The sequence below is a fragment of the Lepus europaeus genome, chromosome 7, assembly GCF_033115175.1.
Source record: "Lepus europaeus isolate LE1 chromosome 7, mLepTim1.pri, whole genome shotgun sequence".
NCBI lineage: Eukaryota > Metazoa > Chordata > Mammalia > Lagomorpha > Leporidae > Lepus > Lepus europaeus.
The window spans coordinates 94,341,763-94,361,626 of record NC_084833.1 but is presented as its reverse complement, the minus strand read 5'-3'; the positions used below and the strand labels follow the sequence as shown (position 1 = coordinate 94,361,626).

Sequence of the window (19,864 nt, the reverse complement as noted above, 5' to 3'; positions counted from 1 at the left end):
TGGTCTATCTGCCGGCTGGCAAGTTTGCGTAGCCTCTGAGGCTTATTTGGATAGCAAGTGGATGAGCAGCAGGGCTGAACTTCCTCATGATACTTAAATCCTAGCCAGGCTTGGCAGTGTTTGACCTAATGTGGATGGCAGGAGTCCAAGAGGTGCTCAGGCTGTCTTGAGGTCTAATCTTAGCTGGTAATTATCATACTTTAGTACTGTGTGGCCCCAAACCAATCACCGGATAAAACCATAGTGAAGGAGCCAGGGTAATAAAATCAACTTTTTGGTAGTAGGAGTTTTGAAGTTTTGTAAGATAGGGATACAAGGACAGGTTAGGAATTACAGCTGCTTTTATAATCTCTCTTCCATGCCTCCATTCTGGTTGGACTGGGCTACTCCTGATACTGGTCCTATCTGGTTTAACATTTGTCCAACACAAAAATGCCCTGACAGAATGTTGAATTACATAGTGACCTACTTCATGGAGAACACCTCCCCTTCTCTTTTGTAAAGCTGATTTAGAAGAAGGAAGCGTCATAAATTTTCAGAAAAAAGAAATAATACTCTCAGCCTTTTTCTTCTATATCAAATACCTTGTAATCAAAGAGAGTTCCTGCTTTGCTGCTTTGTCTATTTTACATTACTTTCTTTCTCTTTGTTTTTCTACCTCTTTGCCATCTGTATCTTATCCTATCTCTGTTCTTTGTTTTTAATCAAAATTATTTTACTGTGTTTTTTTAAAAAAGATTTTATTTATTTATTTATTTGAGAAGTAGAGTTACAGACAGAGTTAACTTCCCAAATGGCTGCAACAGCCGGAACTGAAACAATCCAAAGTCAGGAGCCGGAGCTTCTTCCAAGGTCTCCCACGTCAATGCAGAGGCCCAAGCTCTTGGGCCATTCTACACTGTTTTCCCGGGCCATAGCAGAGAGCTGGATCAGAACAGAAGCTTCTGGGACTAGAACCAGCACCCACAGGGGATACCGGCACCACAGGCGGAGAATTAATCTACTGTGACACAGTGTCAGTCCCTTACTGTGGTGGTCTTCATTTGCTTTAACATTTTCCCAAAAGTACATTTAATTTTTAAAAATTAATATTTTTAAAAATATTAATTTTAGGGATGGGGAGCCTTCATTGTGGCACAGAAGATTAAGCCTCCCCCTGTGATGCTGGCATCCCAGATCAGAGTTCAGTTCATGTCCCAGCTGCTCTGCTTCCCACCCAGCTTCCTGCTAATACACCTGGGAAGACATGGCCCAAGTACTTGGGGCCCCTGCCACCCATGTGGGAAACTTGCCTGTTACTGCCATTTGAGGAGTGAACTAGCAGATGAAAAATAATCTCTCCCTCTCTCTGCCTCCTCTCTGTTGCTCTTTCAAACAAATCATTAAAAACAATTCTAGTACAGATTTTTTTCCTCTGTTCTATGCAGATATTTCACAGTCACCTGAAACTTAGTGCATCTAGCAATATTCACAAATTTAGGAAAATAACTCACTTTTGTACCATAAAGGAAGAAATCATTGTCTTGCTAATAATTTTATTACTAATTCTTAGCAGGGTTCCTAGCATGGAGGAAGTTATTTAATATTTTTAGCTGATCCATCTAAGTTTTTTTTTTAATAATTTTATTTATTTATTTAGACAGGCAGAGTGGACAGTGAGAGAGAGAGACAGAGAGAAAGGTCTTCCTTTTTGCCGTTGATTCACCCTCCAATGGCCGCTGCGGCCGGCGCATCTCGCTGATCCGAAGCCAGGAGCCAGGTGCTTCTCCTGGTCTCCCATGCGGGTGCAGGGCCCAAGCACTTGGGCCATCCTCCACTGCCTTCCCGGGCCATAGCAGAGAGCTGGCCTGGAAGAGGGGCAACCGGGACAGAATCCAGCACCCCAACCGGGACTAGAACCCGGTGTGCCGGCGCCGCAAGGCAGAGGATTAGCCTGTTAAGCCACAGCGCTGGCCATCTAAGTAGTTTTTAATTTAATGCACTTCTGTTACTGAGAGTGTATTTAAACCATGGAGTTGGGGCTGGAGCTTTGGCTTAGCAGGTAAAGCCACCACCTGCAGTGCCAGCATCCCATATGGGCACCAATTCGAGTCCCAGCTGCTCCACTTCTGATCTAGCTCTCTGTTGTGGCCTGGGAAAGCAGTAAAAGATGGCCCAAGTCCTTGGGCCCCTCTGTACCCACATGGGAGACCCAGAAGAAGCTCCTGGCTCCTGGCTTTGGATCAGCACAGATCTGGCTGTTGTAGCCATCTGGGGAGTGAACCAGTGGATGGAAGACCTCTCTCTCTCTGCCTCTACCTCTCTGTAACTCTGCCTTTCAAATGAATAAATCTTCTTAAAAAAATAAGTAAATAAACCATGGAGTAAGGACTCAGTACGCAGTGTCATCTTCTTTTTTTTTTTTTTTTTTTTTAATTTTTTACTTATTTACTTGAGAGAGTTACAGAAAGAGGGAGAAAGAGAGAAAGAGAGGTCCTCTATCCTCTGGTTTATTCCCCAAAAGGCCACAAAGTCCAGAACTTGGCCTATCTGAAGCCAGGAGCCTTCTCTGGGTCTCCCACTTGGGTGCAGAGGCCCAAGCACCTGGAGCATCCTACACCACTTTCCTAGTGCACAGCAGAGAATTGGATAAGAAGAGGAGCATCCGGGACTTGACCGGTGCCCATATAAGATGCCAATGCTGCAGGCAGAGTGAAGTGGCCTGGTGCTAGTTACATAATCTCTGTGTTTCAGTTTTCTCATCTGGGGTTATTATGGACATCAATCCAATTAGTACATGTAGATACCTAATTCATTATTTTTAATGATTATATAATTGAATTTATTGATATTTATTAGAGAATTAAACTTTCTCTATTGCTAGGAATTTAGGAGTAGGAAAAGGAAGACCTTTCTCTCTGTCTCTCTCTCTCACTGTCCACTCTGCCTGTCCAAAGAAAAAAGATGTAAGAGACAGTGATAGTTACAATAGTGATAAAGTAGGAGTCTCTGAACTAAGTCATCATATGTATTAAAAGTATGGGACAGAGTAATGACAGAGACACAAGGAATTTAAGATGTTGATTCATGTGAGAATGATTACAAAAAGTGGTTCTGGAATGACTCATAATTTGGGGGCTTAGATGTAACAGGGATATATTGGGATATAGAGTGAGAGATAAGAAGTTTGGCATGTTGTAATTGGGAAGTCAAAAAATAACCATTAAAATATGGATGAGAATGGAAGATAGCTCTTTGTTCATAATGTATAGTTGAATGTAGATCTCTAGGTGACAGAAAAGAAGGGGCCAAAAAAACCCAACAACCTAGGTAATATCAACATGTAGTGTTTGGAAAACTTGGAATATAAAAGATTGAGAAAGAACAAACAGAAGATTAGAGTAAAATAATAACATCCATACCATCTATGATGACATAAATTTTTTTAGCTTTGTGTTGAAAATATTTCATATGCCTATTAGATGTTTATGGTAACTTTGGAAGGAACATTTTGTTGAAGTTATAGAGCCTAATGAGGGTTTATTTATATATTGTTTTTGCAGGCTTACTGCATGGCAGATTATTTTTTTCCTTCTAAAAACTTTTTATTTAAGGTATACAAACTTCATACATTTCATAAATACAATTTTAGGAGCATAGTTATTCTTCCTAACCTACCCACACTCCCACTCTTCTTCCTCCTCCCTTTCCTATTCCCATTCCTATTTTTTATTAAGATCTATTTTCAATTAACTTTTTTTTTTTAAAAAAAAGATTTATTTATTTATTTGAAAGAGTGACACAGAGAGAGAAGGAGGGGCAGAGAGAAAGTGGTCTTCCATCCACTGGTTCACCCCCCCCCCCCCCAGTTGGCTGCAATGGACAGAACTGTGCTGAACTGAAGCCAGGAGTCAGGAGCTTCTTGCAGGTCTTCTATGTGGGTTCAGGGACCCTAGAACTTGGACCATCTTCCAGTGCTTTCCCAGGCCATAGCAGAGAGCTGGATTGGAAGCGGAACAGCCAGGACTCGAACCAGTGCCCATATGGGAAGCTGGCACTGCAGGCGGTGGTTTCACTCGCTATGCCACAGTGCCAGCCCCTTCAATTAACTTTATACATGTGTGCTTAATAATGTTAAGTAAAGAGTTCAACAAATAGTGTAAAAAAAAAAAAAACCTCTTCTTCAACAGTCAAGACAAGGGCTATTCAAAGTCATCGATATCAAAGTGACAATTTCACTTCTATAGATTAGCTTTTAGATGCTCTATTAGTTACCACAGATCAGTGGTCATTTTGGAAATGACTTATTTCACTAAATATGTTTTCCAGTTGCATCCATTTTGTTACAGATATCAGGAATTCTTTTTTTCAGCGGTGTGTAGTATTCCATGGTGTACATATGCCATAATTTCTTTAGCCAGTCTTCTGTTGATGGACATATGGGTTGATTCCATAAATTAGCTATTGTGAATTGATCTGCAATAAACATGGGGGTGCAGATAACTCTTTCATATGCTGATCTTATTTCCCTTGGGTAAATTCCCAGGAGTGGGATGTCTGTATCATCTGGTAGGTCTTTATTAAGATTTCTAAGTTATCTCCATACTGTCTTCCACAGTGGCTTGCACCAGTTTACATTCCCACCAATAGGGGGTTGGGGTACGTTTTTCCTCCATATCCTTTCCAGCATTTGTTGTTTGTTGATTTCTGTATGAGGGCTACTCTAACTAGGGTGAGGTGAAACCTCATTGAGTTTTTAATTTGCATTTCACTGATGACCAGCGATCCTGAGCATTTTTTCATGTGTCTGTTGGCCATTTGGATTTCCTCTTTTGAAAAATGCCTATTTAAGTCCTTTGCCCATTTCTTAACTGGATGTTTGTTTTGTTGTGGAGTTTCTTAAATTCTTTATATATTCTGGATATTAATCCTTTATCAGTTGTATAGTTTGCAAATAATTTCTCCCTTTCTGTTGGTTTCCTCTTCACTTTGTTAAGTGTTTCTTTTGCAGTGTAGAAGCTTCTCAATTTGATGTGATCCCATTTGTCAATTTTGGCTTTGATTGTCTATGCCTCTGGGGTCTTTTCCAAGAACTCTTTGGCTATGTCAATGTCTTACAGGGGTTTCCCAATGTTTTCTAAAAATTTGATGACATTAGGTCATAGATTTAGATATTTGATCCATTTTGAGTGGGGTCTTGCTTCATATTTGTCCATGTAGAGATCCAGTTTTCCCAACACCATTTGTTGAAGAGACTGTCCTCGCTCCAGGGATTGATTTTTGCTCCTTTGTCAAACATAAGTTGGTTGAAGATGTGTCGATTGATTTCTGAACTTGCTATTCTGTTCCATTTGTCTACAAGTCTGTTTTTGTGCCAGTACCAGGTTGTTTTATTATAACTGCCCTGTAGTATGTCTTGAAATCTGGTATTTTGATGCCTCTGGCTTTGTTTTTGTTTTATATATATATTGCTTTAGCTATTTGGGGGTCTCTTGTGTTTCCATATAAATTTTAGCAGTGTTTTTTTTTTTTTTTCTAGCTCTGAAGAAAATGTTTTTGGTATTTTGTTTGGGATTGCATTGAATCTAGTAATTGCTTTTGGTAGGATCAGCAGTTTGATGATACTGATTCTTCCAACCCATGGACATGGAAGTTTTTTCCATTTTTTAATATCATCTTCCATTTTTTTCTTTAGTTTTTTGAATTTTCATTGTAGAGATCTTTGACATCCTTGGTTAAATTCATTCCAAGGCATTTAATTCTTTTTGGAGCTATTGTGAATGGAACTAATCTTTTTTTTTTTAACTTTTATTTAGTAAATATAAATTTCCAAAGTACAGTTTATGGATTACAATAGCCCCCCCCCCATAACTTCCCTCCCACTCGCACTCCTCCCATCTCCTGCTCCCTCTCCCTTCCATTCACATCAAGATTCATTTTCAATTATCTTTATATACAGAAGATCAATTCAGTATATATTAAATAAAGATTTCATCAGTTTGCACCCACACAGAAACACAAAGTGTAAAATACTGTTTCAGTACTAGTTGTAGCATTACTTCACATTGGACAACACATTAAGGACAGATCCCAATGAGGAGTAAGTACACAGTGACTCCTGTTGCTGACTTAACAATTTGGCACTCTTGTGTATGGCGTCAGTAATCTCCCTAGACTCTAGTCATAAGTTGCCAAAGCTATGGAAGCCTTTTGAGTTCGCTGACTTCGATCTTATTCTGACAGGGTCATAGTCAAAGTGGAAGTTCTCTCCTCCCTTCAGAGAAAGGTACCTCCTTCTTTGATGGCCTCGTGGAACTAATCTTAAAACTTCTTTTTCAGCAATGGCATTGTTTGTGTATACAAAGGCTATTGATTTTTCTGTGTTGATTTTATATCCTGCCACTTTACCAAACTCTCTTATGAGTCCCAATAGTCTTTCAGTGGAGTCTTTTGGATCACCTATATATTTAGAATCATGTCATTTGCAAATAGGAATAGTATGATTTCCTGCTTTCAAATTTGTATCCTTTTGATTTCTTTTTCTTGCTTAATGGCCCTGTCTAAAACGTCTAGGAATATATTAAATGGCAATGGTGAGTGTGGATATCCTTATCTGGTTCTGGTTCTTAGGGAGAATGCTTCCAGCTTTTCTTCATTCAGTAGGATGCTGGCCATGGGTTTGTCATAAATTGTCTTGATTATGTTGAGGAATGTTCCTTCTCTACCTAGCTTGCTTAAGGTTTTCATCATGAAAGGATGTTGTGTTTTATCAAATGCTTTCTCTGCATTTTTTGAGATAACCATATGATTTTTGTTCTTCAGTTTGTTAATGTGATTTATCACATTGATTGATTTGCGAATGTTGAACCAGACCTGCCTACTGGGATAAATCCCACTTGATGTGGGTAAATGATCTTTCTGATGTGTTGTTGGATTCTATTAGCTAATATTTTATTGAGGATTTTTTAATCTATGTTCATCAGGGATGTTGGTCTATAGTTCTTTTTCTCTGTTTCATCTTTCTCTGTTGTATCTTTGTTGCAAGAATTAAAGTGATATAAGCTTCATAGAAGCCTTCATAGAAGGAGTTTGGGAGGATTCCCTCCTTTTCAATTGTTTTGAATAGCTTAAGTTGGAATTAGTTCTTCTTTAAATGTCTGGTAGAATTCAGCAGTGAAGCCTTCTGGTCCTGGGCCTTTCTTTGTTGGGAGGGTCTTTATTACTGATTCAGTTATTGGTCTGTTTAGGTTTTACATATCTTCATGGCTCAATTTTGATAGATCCTATGTATCTAGGAATCTATCCATTTCTTCTAGGTTTCCCAGTTTGTTGGCATACAGATGTTTGTAGTAATTCCTGATTATTCTTTTTATTTCTGTGGTATCAGTTGTTACATTTCGTTTTTCATTTGCTCATTTGAGAGGTAGAGAGAAAGAGAGAGAATATGAGAGAATACACCACCTACTGTTTCTTTCCTCAAATACCTGGAGCCAGGGACTGACTTTAGGGACTCATCTACTTGAGTTACCACCGCTGCCTCCCAGGGGCTGCATTAGCCCTAACAAAGGGTTTAAAAAATGGGTTCAAGGCCACTCTTTTACATGACTAAGGTACAAAAAGGAGAGAAGTGGTCATCATGTGTAAGATGAGCAGGTGAATGATCACAACATCAACTACATGTCCACTGGGATGGGTGAGTTCAATAACAGAGGCAAAGGCTGATTGGAAGTCAAGGAACTACATGGGGAGGGGCTCAATGAAGCATCTCAGTTGACCTGAATATTACTCAGGATAATGATAGAACTTGGGGTACACAAGAAGAATAAACCAAATGCCAAAAACTATTGATGAATGGAGAGCAAAGACAAAAGTCAGCAGGTTTTTTTTTTTTTTTTAAAGCCCGAAAGCAGAAGTATAATGGTGAGGGTTGCCATTCCTTTTTCTTCTAGAGAAGTGATATATAGAGTGATGGTATCAGATTGTGCAGTGCTCTGGGGAGAATTGATGATGTTGGGATTTTTCTTACTTTGCTTTGAGATAATGATCGCAAGTTCAGAAAGAGAAGTCATGGGAAGATGAATGAGGAGAAGGATAAAAAGTGTGGCAGAGAATGGGAGGGGCAGAATGTGCGATAACACAGAGAGTATTGGGATGTTTTGATATGATAGGAGTGACACAGATGTATACTTACTGAATTGAGCCTAGAGGTTGCAAGCAATTGTCAAGGTAAAGTGTCCCTATTTCAGCATAGGTCTGAGCCCCAGTGATTCTTTAGCCACATATTCTGATAATGATCTTGGGAGCTTGATAATGCTGGCAGACGTTGTGCTTAGAAACAGAATGGGAAGTACGATTTTGAAAAAAAATCTCAGGGGGACTGGCACTGTGGCACAGTGGGTTAAAGCCCCAGCCTGAGGCACTGGCATCCCATATGGGTGCTGGTTCTGGTCCTGTCTGCTCCTCTTCCTATCCAGCTCTCTGCTATGTCCTGGGATAGCAGTGGAAGATGGCCCAAGTGCTTGGGCCCCTGCACCCGTGTGGGAGACCTGGAAGAAGCTCCTGGCTCCTGGCTTCAGATCGATTCAGCTCTGGCCATTGTGGCCATCTGGGGAGTGAACTAGTGGATGGAAGACTTCTCCTTCTCTCTGTCTCTACCTCTTTCTGTAACTCTGTCTTTCAAATAAATAAGATGAATCTTAAAAAAAAAAATCTCAGATCAGATTAACTAAGTCCTTTTTTTAGAAGTTTGAGGCAGCACCAACCGTTTTAGCAGGACAAAAGATTTTATAGCTCTCTAGATTGGGCCAGCTATAAGATAAATTGTTCCAAATCCCTTTCTTGTTGAAAAAAATTTTGAAATTTATGCTGGGAAATTAACTCCAAGGAGCTGGCAGATGTTTCTATATAGACAATGATCCCTAACTTCTTAATATCCACTCAAACATGAGATTTAGGATTTTCTCATGATTCCCTCCTTCAAGTCAACCATGATGCCGGTATGCATGAAGTAAAAATCTTAAGCTGCAGGTGCACAGGTCATGGGAAGAATACACCAAATGTTAAACATCTATGGGCTAGTGTTGTAACATAGCACTAAGCCTGCACTAGTGATGCCAGCGTCCCATACTGAAATCAAGTCCTGGCTACTGTACTTCCCATCCAGCTTCCTGCTAATGCACCTGAGAAGGCAGCAGAAGATGCCCCCACGTATGTGACCCTCCATCACCCATATGGGAGACCAGGATGGAGTTCTTCCTTCTTGGCTTTGGCCTGGTCCAGACCTAGCTCTTCTGGCCATTTGGGGAGTAAATGAGTGGAGGGAAGATTCCCTGTCTCTCTGTCTCTTCCTCTCTCTTCTCTGCTTCCCTTCAAATAATTTTTAAATTGTGTATTAAAAAATTACAAATCTACTAGTGTAAAAATTCATATATCAAATACTGCTATTCTTCTAAGTTCTTTTGGCCATACAATAGGAACCTATTGGACTTCCTAATAGCCTTCTGCTGTCTTAATATCTCCTTTCTCCATCTGTTATTTTTCTTCATTCCTCTGCCTACTCTCCACCCCACTCCTGTCATACAAAAAAAAAAAATCAAAGAGAAGTAAAAAAGCAGGTTTTTATTATTTCACAGAATGTACTTTACATCTTTGTTGTTATGTGGGATGCTATTTCTGGATCTCTTGTTCATCATAATTTATTTAAAAATTTTTTTAAAGAACTAGCTGCTTAGAAAAAATGTGAATTCACCACCAATTACATATTACATTTGTATTTGGTTGTCCAAGTGCTAAGAGCCTTGGCCTGCTAGACTGAAGCTAAAGACTCCTTGTGAATGTGTCTGAAAGGACATACTTTTCAGAAAGTATCATGTTAATAATAAAGTTAAACGCAGATAAATCTGTGCTTTTTCAATTTGTCTTTTCACAGACTCTCCTGGATGTCACTTATTGTTTACTTCTTATTCCTATTAGCACTACATTTATGTTGCAAATGGGGATATTTTGTCTACTGGGAAAATTCTTTGAATACTGTTTCACTGATAGTGACTTAACATATAAAGCAGTGTTTATGGATCGACCACAACTGTGTGCTGTGCTTCAGGTGATGGTGTGACTTCATAGTTGTGAGTGAGGAGTCCAGGAAGCACATAGACAAGCATGAGGCAGTCTGAAGCAAGTGCAGTAATGATGGAATTATTGGCATTTTCAGAGGGTGGTTATTAAACTGAATGTAGCTAAGTGGTTCTGCTGAAGATTTGTTAGACTTTTCTAATGGACTAATTGTATACCTTTAACCTGTCAAAATAGCTTCAAATTTATCTTTGCCTGATATGTGTAGGATCATTAAGTGTTAATCTTGGTTGTTTGGTAACTCAGCTCTTCAACTTGGTGGAACCAAATGTTTTTATTTAAATGTTTTTTAACTTAAGCATGTTTTAAAAATAATGTTTCCTGGGGCCAGCACTGTGGCGTCGTAGGCTACACATCTGCCTGTGGCATTGGCATCCCATATGGGTGCTGTCCCTGTCCCGACTTCTCCTCTTCTGATCCATCCCTCTGCTATGGACTGGGAAAGCAGTGAAAGATGGCCCAAGTGCTTGGGCCCCTGCACCCATGTGGGAGACCTAGAAGAAGCTCCTGGCTCCTGGCTCCTGGCTTTGGATCAGCCCAGCTCCATCTGTTGTGGCCTTTTGGAGGAGTAAACCAGCGAATGGAAGACCTTTCTGTCTCTCCCTCTCTTTGTAATTCTACCTCTCAAATAAAAGTAATAAATCTTTTAAAAAATCATGTTTGCAAGTTTTACAGCATTCCATAAGACTGGAATCCAGAGAGGTATCCCTTTGTATTGTACCTATGTCAAATTTTTCATTTTGTTTATGGCAAAATTATTTTTAGGATAAGATACATACCCTCCACCCCACTTTATATTGTAACTTTGCCATGTGACTTCTGAAGGTTCTACCTGGGCAAAAATAAAATCCTGTATGAGATTATTTAGTTTTCATAAAGCAATTTTACTGGTCAAAGTATTCCACAGCTAAGTACACTTCTATCTGATCAGAAAACTTACCAGATCATCCTTTTTGGTTTATTTTTAGCCACTCCTTCTACTGTCACAGACTACACCATGACATCATCAACCTCCAGTCTTCATTCAGATGCATTATATAGTTAACACACACTCCAGGAATTGTCAATGAGGAAAAATGTTGTCTTTCTGCTTTCAAATTAAATTAATTCAATTCAATTCATTCATTCAACAAATATTTATTAAGCACCTACAATATGCCAGGCACTGTGCTGGGTGCTGGGGATACAACTGTGAACAAGATAGACACAGTCCCTGCCCTCATGGAGCTTACAGTCTAGTAGTTTTACAGACAAGTACACAGGCAATTACAATGCAGTATGGTAAGTGCCGTGATGGTAAAGAAACATTAAGAATGGCACCTAACTCAGTTTCATGGGCAGGGGCTTGTGAATAGTCACGGAAATCTTTGCAGGGCAAGTAAAATTTGAATTGCATACTGAAGGATGAGTACAAGTTAGCTGGGTAGGAGGAGGCAGGAAAGAGTTACAGACTGAGGAAATAGTACACGCAGTGCTCTGTGTGCTGCCTTAGAAGTTCTTTGCTGGTGGGAGAAGTTGAGTATGCATGAGAAGTCCCGGAAGAGACAGTAAGGGCCAGATCATGAGGAACTCATTTGCTCTGCTCACGAGCTTAGAATTTTTCCTGAGGGAAGAGTGTGTGTTTGTGTGATTAGACTTACACTTTTTAAGATCGCTCTTAATACAGCACAGCGATTGAATGGGAAATGGGGATCTCCAGAATTGAGGGAAAGGGATTAATCTTTCACCTTTTCCAAGTTCATCTTCCACGATGTCATACCCTATGCTCTCACCTGCCCATCCAGTTGCATATGTTCCTTAAATGAGCTATTGGGCTACTATTCACCCATAAAGCTCTTAAAACCTACTCCGCCTAATAGAACTCAACTCATCCTTCAAGCTCAGAGTTTTGAAGTCATCCTAACTTGTGCTTTCTGCCAAGATCCCTAAGTACATGATTTTTATCCAAATTAGAGTACAGTCATGCATTGCTTAACAATGGGGATATGTTCTGAGAAATGTGACATTAGGCGATTTCATCATCGTGCAAATATCTTACTTATACAAATTATGATGGCTACAATGTCATCAGGTGATATAATCTTATGAGACCACCATTGTATATGTGGTCCATTTTCAACCAAAGCATTGTTATGCAGTGTATGACTATACTTTTTATTTCAAGTGAACCAAACCTTCTTTTGAACCATGTTAATTTAACCCCACATAAGAAAATTTTCATAAATAAACATAGATATAATTTTCTTCACAACTTCTATTTGAAAACAAGAACTAATTCTTTGTTTATTATCTACCCAAAACTATTATTAGTGCCATCAAAAGATTTAAATGGAACAATAGGAATGAGGGGAGAAGCCCAAGAAACATGTAATTTTATGCAGCAAAATACAGTCAAGTAAATTTCAACACACAATTACAGACTATGTTGCTGTTAGGACAATGATTCATTTCCCGACTCAAAAACTCCATCTTTGACAAATTAATCTGCTAATGAGTCAAAGATCTGGGAAAGATGGGTAGCTTAGTAGGCAAAAATAATAAGGGCTAGCTACATTTTCCAATATGGTCCACCACTTGACTTCTACAATCCCTCATATATTCTTGTAATTTCTCAAATAACTTTTATAAGAAAGAAAATCTTTAAGCTCTGTAGATATTGTAAGAACAGTTGTTGTTTTATTCTTTTTGGTGGGTACAAAAACCACAATGTTATACACAGAACAAGATTATAAATAATATCAATAGCATGAGTGACCCGTAGTCTCTTTTGATTCTACATTGCAGACCGATGATTTAACATCAACATTTTCTTCACTTTGTTTTTGTTCTTGGTAGTGAGACAAATGCAGTATGTGAACCCACTCCTGTGACAGAGTTAAGGTCACAGCAAACAAGAAGATGACCAACAACGTTTATAAAAAAAAAGTATCTAAAGATTATTACAGTGATGGCATTTATATCAATTATTGCAATGTATTGTTCCCTAAGATGGTTAGAAAAAAATCGTGTTGTCCTCTACTGAATTTACGTCAGTTAAAAAGCAAGCATGTTTCAGTATTTGTTTTCTCCAAAGTGTAAATACTTCCTTTAAATTTTTTTTCACAGGATTTACATGTTTGTTTATTATTTTCTTATCACAGTTTAGTGACTTGTTTTCTCAGCTGGAAATTCTTCCATTGGTTATATGGGTGTTCTGGAAACACAGGTTAGCGTGTTCATTGACTTCTATAACTATTTTATCCCTTTCAGTGAAGACCAAGGCCTTTCGGAGCAAAACTTCACAGTTTAATGAGCTAACTCTCAAGTCTGATTAGTTTTTCAGTCCACTCCAGTGAAATTTGTTGCTGTTAATGACACCCATCCCAACTCCCCCCCTCCCCGAAGAAACCTAGGTTGTGAGTTTTCCTGATATAAAATCTGAGTTTGGGATTCGAGCTGAGCTCATGCACACGTTGCTGCGGCTGATGTCCAGCGCGTTAGGGCGTACTTCCCGCTCTCAGCCAAAGGATCGGTGGAGCCCAGACTCGCGCTTGGCGTGTCCCTCGGGGCTGTGTTTCCATCAGTCACCAACACAGTTTAATTAAGGCACTCAATTATTTTTTTGGTTTTTATGGTAGGTCCGATGCAATGACAGCCAATCCTGAACTTTGTCTAATTGCAGTTCCCGCATGTACAGCCTTGGGGCAGTCGGGCGTCAAGACGCGGCCGTTTTCTCCCACACTTCCAGTGATGGATAATCTGGCTTTGTTTCTTATGGCTTCAGAAAAGGTCAACTGGGTGGCATGGAAAGGAAACAGAAAGAAGGCGGAGTGTTACAATATTTCTGTTTCTTGAGCTAGATCTGACAGGACAAACACCAAAATATCAATATTTAGACATCTGCATTTTTTTCCAGATTATTTTGATCATATGAAAACTGTAAGCTCAGCTACCCTGAAGAGTGACTCAGTCTAGAGTTTGTGGTGCTGCCGGTTAAGAACTAACCCTAAAATCATAGAACTAGGTTTTCTTTAGCAAATCTGGGCAGGGAACAGCTTTCAACTCTCTGCACTCTATATCCTAGCACTTTTTGTCAAGCTTAAAAGCTTCACTATGACACCGTTGTTATGGTGCAGTCGGCTAAGCCGCCTCTATGTCGCGGGTATTTCACATCAGCCTGCTGTTTGGAGTCAGGGCTGCTCCCAGCTGAAGGCCTGGGAAGGCAGTGGAAGACGGACCAAGTGTTTGGACCCCTTACTACCCACATAGGAAGAAACTAGGATGGAGTTCCTGGCTCCCAGCTACAGCCTGGCTCAGCCCTGGCTGTTGCAACCATTTGGGTAGTGAAGCAGTGGATGGATGATTCTCTCTCCCTCTCTCTTTCTGTCACTCTTCCTTTTAAATAAATTAATAAACAAATCTCTTTTTTAAAGGCTTCTTTTTGTTGGACAACATTTCTAAAATTGTATTTTCTTATTAGAATGCCTTCTTTCAGTGCAAAGATTAGACTACTAAAATTGGAATAAATTGCCTAACTACATACAAAATTACCTAGGGCATCTTCCTGTTTTCATAACACAGACCTATCACAGACACTTTCATTCATTCATACCAGTCATAGACATGACCCAGAACAGCACAATTAGTGACACATAGTTTGTTCTCTGCCTGTACTGGAAGCTAAAGCTCATATTTTAAGAATTGTGCTTAGGCCGGCGCCGTTGCTCAACAGGCTAATCCTCCGCCTTGCGGCGCCGGCACACCAGGTTCTAGTCCTGGTTGGGGCGCCGGATTCTGTCCCGGTTGCCCCTCTTCCAGGCCAGCTCTCTGCTGTGGCCAGGGAGTGCAGTGGAGGATGGCCGAGGTGCTTGGGCCCTGCACCCATGGGAGACCAGGAGAAGCACCTGGCTCCTGCCATCGGAACAGTGCGGTGTGCAGGCCATTGGAGGGTGAACCAATGGCAAAAGGAAGACCTTTCTCTCTGTCTCTCTCTCTCACTGTCCACTCTGCCTGTCAAAAAGTGAAAAAAAAAAAAAAAAAGAATTGTGCTTAAACAGGATGCACTGGAAGGAGACATGTTGCAATAACTATTGAATTGTTATCACTGGGGAACTTTCTATATGGGGGTTATGGGGTCAGGTTTCTGAAATCCTCATTAAATTCCTGTTCTCTTAGCTATTAGGTAGCAGATACAGAGAGGAGAAACAGGCAGTCTTATTGGTAAGTCTAATTCTTGTTCATTCACTACTTTTAAGTTCTTTCTAGGAGCTGAATTCTAAGGTTAAGAGGAAAACAAAGCAAAGGGGTTATTTTCCAAGTTTGCTATGATTTAGATTATAACTGTCACAACTCAGAATATATCTTAATTCCCTGATGTGATTTAAGTTCATTTAAATTTTTAGAAAATTCCATCCCTGGACTTAGGTAGCAGATACAGAGAGGAGAAACAGGCAGTCTTATTGGTAAGTCTAATTCTTGTTCATTCACTACTTTTAAGTTCTTTCTAGGAGCTGAATTCTAAGGTTAAGAGGAAAACAAAGCAAAGGGGTTATTTTCCAAGTTTGCTATGATTTAGATTATAACTGTCACAACTCAGAATATATCTTAATTCCCTGATGTGATTTAAGTTCATTTAAATTTTTAGAAAATTCCATCCCTGGACTTACTCTGCCCTGGAACATAAGTATTAAAATAATTATACCTTAAATAATGAAATAAAAATAGGTTAAAAATGCTAGAGTAAAAAAATGCTAAAGAGGTTGAGAGATCAGTTATATTGATAATTTCAGAAAGTTGAAGTCAAATTGCTAGTAATGACATATATATGACACAAACCAAAGTCAATCTCAGAGTTCTGTTTTAGTGAACAGTCTCAAAAATTAATACTTATCTCCATTGTCATTATACAGTTCATATAGAAACATTAATAGCTTTTATATTTAGAAGTAAAGGAAATACAATGAGAACTTTAGGGACAAGTAACACTTCTGTTATTTTCTATTAGTCCATGGAAATAAAAATATTTTCGGCTTTTATTTGGCACAAAATAGTAAATAATGGTGGAGTGGATGAATGTTCATGTATGCAAAAATACCCTTTTTCTACCTTGTATATGAAATTGATAGGACAGAATCCCAAATGAAACATTTCAAAACTTGCAGAACTGTATGCTAAAGAGGGGAATTTTACAGTTTGCAAATTGTACCTTGAAAATTCTGAATGAATATATGGGACACTGTTTTAAATTGAACAGAAATTGAATTTCAGTATACCATTGAGAAAGTAGAAATGAAACAATTCAAGTAGGAGATCCGAAAGGATCCCCTCAGTCAAGGATCTCACATATTGCAGGATCTTACCAGGGAACTAGGAAATGAACATGGGTACAAGATTCTTGTTCTTTGAAGCAAAACTCTCAGGAGGTTATCTTATTAGAGATGAATATTTTCCACTCAAAATTTGAATGAACATGCTTTTAGGTATGTTGTGTAAAATGGCACAGCAGCACAGCAGCACTGTCTGTATCAAGAAAATCAAACTCCGAAGTGTTTTAACAATCATAGGCCAAGATTTGGTGTCAGATTTGCTGGCTAACCTTCTAGTATAATTTTATTTTCCAATGTTAAATGTTTCAGATGGACTTCTGTGTGTCAGAATCCTTCGGTGAGTACTTAGCTATTTGGAATATTTTAGTTACAGCATTTGCATTTTTCATGAGCTTCTTGAGAAAGCAATTTGGGGGCAGTTTAGATTAGTTAGATTAAGTCAAATGTTGAGGAAACCAAGAAAAAATGAATACTCATGAGTCTAATCTAAGTCACTCGATTAGCCCATCCTGAGACTTAAGAAATTCTGGGGTCCCAGGATGACCAGGGCTTGTTTAATAGAGGTCTTAGGGAAGATGGCTCTAGAGAACTCATAGCCATATATCCATCACTAAATTTAATGAAGCCAAGACTAAAGTGTGGATATGTCTCTACAAATTCCCTTTCAGTATTTACTATTAAGTAAAATAGATAATTATTTCTTGTCTACTTAGTTTTATATTCCCTTTTGAATACTACAGTAAGATTAAAGGCATAGTGATTTTTTTTTTAAAAAAAAGCATCTTCAGAGGCTGCACTATAAAATTTATTTTTATTTCTTCTCTTGACTGCCTTGTGAGGAAAGGAAAACTTCCATTGCTTGAAAAAGTTCATGTACTCTCAACCATCTCTCCTCTTTTATAAACTAATGTAACTGATTGTATTAGTGAACACATCTTTGACAATTCCCTATTTCTCTTTAAATTTATTTGAGCATTCTTATATCCTGTATTTACATATCCTGCTTCTTCCATAAACTGTTATTTCCATTTATCTTATGTGAACCTATTGAGCCTGTCAAACTGGAAAGCTGTCTTACAAGTTTATGTAGAGTCTGGGTTTGGTTGAACTACTCTGGCTAATGGCTGTTAACCTCAACTGCATAGGTTGCTTTGAAAAATGATCACTTTTAAGTAGATCTTCTTACATTGTAGAAGGTATCAGGTTTTTTTGGGGGGTTATGGGAAAATATTATCCAAATTACCAATCAATCTATTGGTAAAATTATGGCCAACAGAGTTTTTGAAAGGAAGAAGGCACTTAATTTTAGAGTAAAACAAAAGCTACTTACACTCAAGTCGGCTCTACTGGTGCAAACCATTTCCTTTACACTGAATGCCACTATCTTTTGAAAAGTCAGATGCACATGAACACTTTCTTTTTTTAAAAAAACTTACTGTCTTAAAACCTCAAATACATTCTAAAAGCAATGTGATGAAATTCAATACTAAGTTCTGATTCAGAAAGCAATACTACACATAATTTGTATACACACAACCTAAGAATTTATATTTCTTTTAAACAATCCCCCTAAACTTTGTAATGAATTGATATTTATGAGTTTTTCTAAATTTTTTAAATATTCCTTGGGGCTGACGCTGTGGCACAGCGGGTTAGTGCCCTGGCATGAAGCACTGGCATCCCAAATGGATGCCGGTTCTAGTCCCAGCTGCTCCTCTTCTGATCCAGTTCTCTGCAATGGCCTGGGATTGCAGTGGAAGATGGCTCAAGTCCTTGGGTCCCTGCATCCATGTCAGAGACCCAGAGGAAGCTCCTGGCTCTGGATCGGCACAGCTCCGGCCGTTGCAGCCATCTGGGGAGTGAACCAGCAGATGGAGGACCTCTCTCTCTGTTTCTACCTCTCTCTGTCACTCTCTTTCAAATAAGTAAAATAAATCTTAAAAAAAATAAAATATTCCTTCTTTTCTCTGTTTTCCTTGGATTTTCCTGATGGTTGAAATACTTTTATTATGCCAAACAAAAGTCAGTTTTAATAAATCACTGAAAACAAAATATTTTATGAGTATTTTGTACGAATCATCTCAGAAGGCAGTTCAAATAACTGGCTCTAAGTAATTGCTCAAATACTTTCTCAGCTTGGGAAACTCTTCAATTCTGTACATACCAAGATGAAAGCATTGCCCTAATGGCTAAGATATCCTGACATCATCAGCCAGTTTGTTGTTTTGCTATTAGGAGTCAAGCTTAAAATGTATTGGGGCTGATGCTGTGGCAAAACACGTAAAGCTGCCATGTGCAGTGCTGGCATCCCATATAGGGGCCGGTTAGAATCCCGACTGCTCCACTTCCCATCCAGCTCTCTGCTATGATCTGCGAAAGCAGTAGAAGATTGGGCTCCTGCACTTGTGTGGGAGGCCCAGAGGAAGCTGCTAGCTCCTAGCTTCGGATCAATGAAGCAGAGGTCATTGCAGCCATTTGGGGAGTGAACCAGTGGGTGGAAGACATTTCTCTCTCTCTCTCTATCTGCCTCTTGTAACTCTGCCTTTCAAATAAATATTTTAAAAAATGTATTGATCTGAGTAAATTGAAAGTTTAGTTCTTAATTATTTTTCAAAAAATTGGGGAAGAATCATTTTGGGATTCCTTATGTGCAGTTTTTCTCATCATTCATTTGTAGATTATGGGTGACAGCAGTTAGATGATGATTTTTAAACAAGGGGTGGCTTTTGTGCTTTGTTTTAAGATCATAACAAATACTTCAATAACTTTTATATAAATAAACAACAAAATCAAGCATGATTACTTGGCATAACCTCCAGTGTATATCTGATTAAAGTTAAATTTGCTTTTGACTCACAGGTAAATCAAGTACTGAATGTTTCTTGGAGGTTCAAAGACTCATTTATCATTGTAATCAGAATGAGCAGCCTGTTCAGTAGGTTATTATATATAATTTTAGAAAATGGGTTTTAGAGACATGATTTTAGGAAGAGCAATAACAAGTCCATTTAGATCTTATTTTTCTATCATTAGAACAAAGAAACGGACATTTCAGTTCTTTAAAAAATGATCTCCATCTACTATATTACACTGAATGCTTATTATTTTTCTTGACATGAGAGGATGTAAGTGGGTCTGATGAGACGTGTTTAAAATAAATTGAAATGAAAAAAGTCATAACTCAATGTGATTTTTATCTTTTACTGCATCCCTCTATAGCATATGTATACTGTATTGCTGATATCTTTGATGGAGAATCTGCTGTACAGCCTAAAATGACTACTCACTTTAGTGACACTGCAAACATAAAAGTTGAGTTTCATCTAATCAATGTGAATTGTAGTCAAAATTCACATGGTCACTGTTCCTAAAGGTTAGACTCAAGGACTACTGTCATCTGAACAAACACTTGGATGATTAATGTAAAACAAATTAGATTCAGAGTTAAT

The 19,864-nt window shown here is 38.7% G+C and overlaps 1 protein-coding gene across 2 annotated transcripts in view; it reads right to left on the bottom strand.

Moving 5' to 3' along the window:
* Positions 1 to 13,718: 13,718 nt before the first annotated feature.
* Positions 13,719 to 19,864, bottom strand: part of GRIA4 (glutamate ionotropic receptor AMPA type subunit 4) — a 389,167-nt gene continuing 383,021 nt past the window's right edge. For both annotated transcript variants that reach the window (XM_062198338.1, XM_062198335.1), the window contains exon 16: positions 13,719 to 13,883. In XM_062198338.1, coding sequence (XP_062054322.1) covers positions 13,719 to 13,883 — 165 coding nt within the window. The remainder of the gene's footprint in view (positions 13,884 to 19,864) is intronic.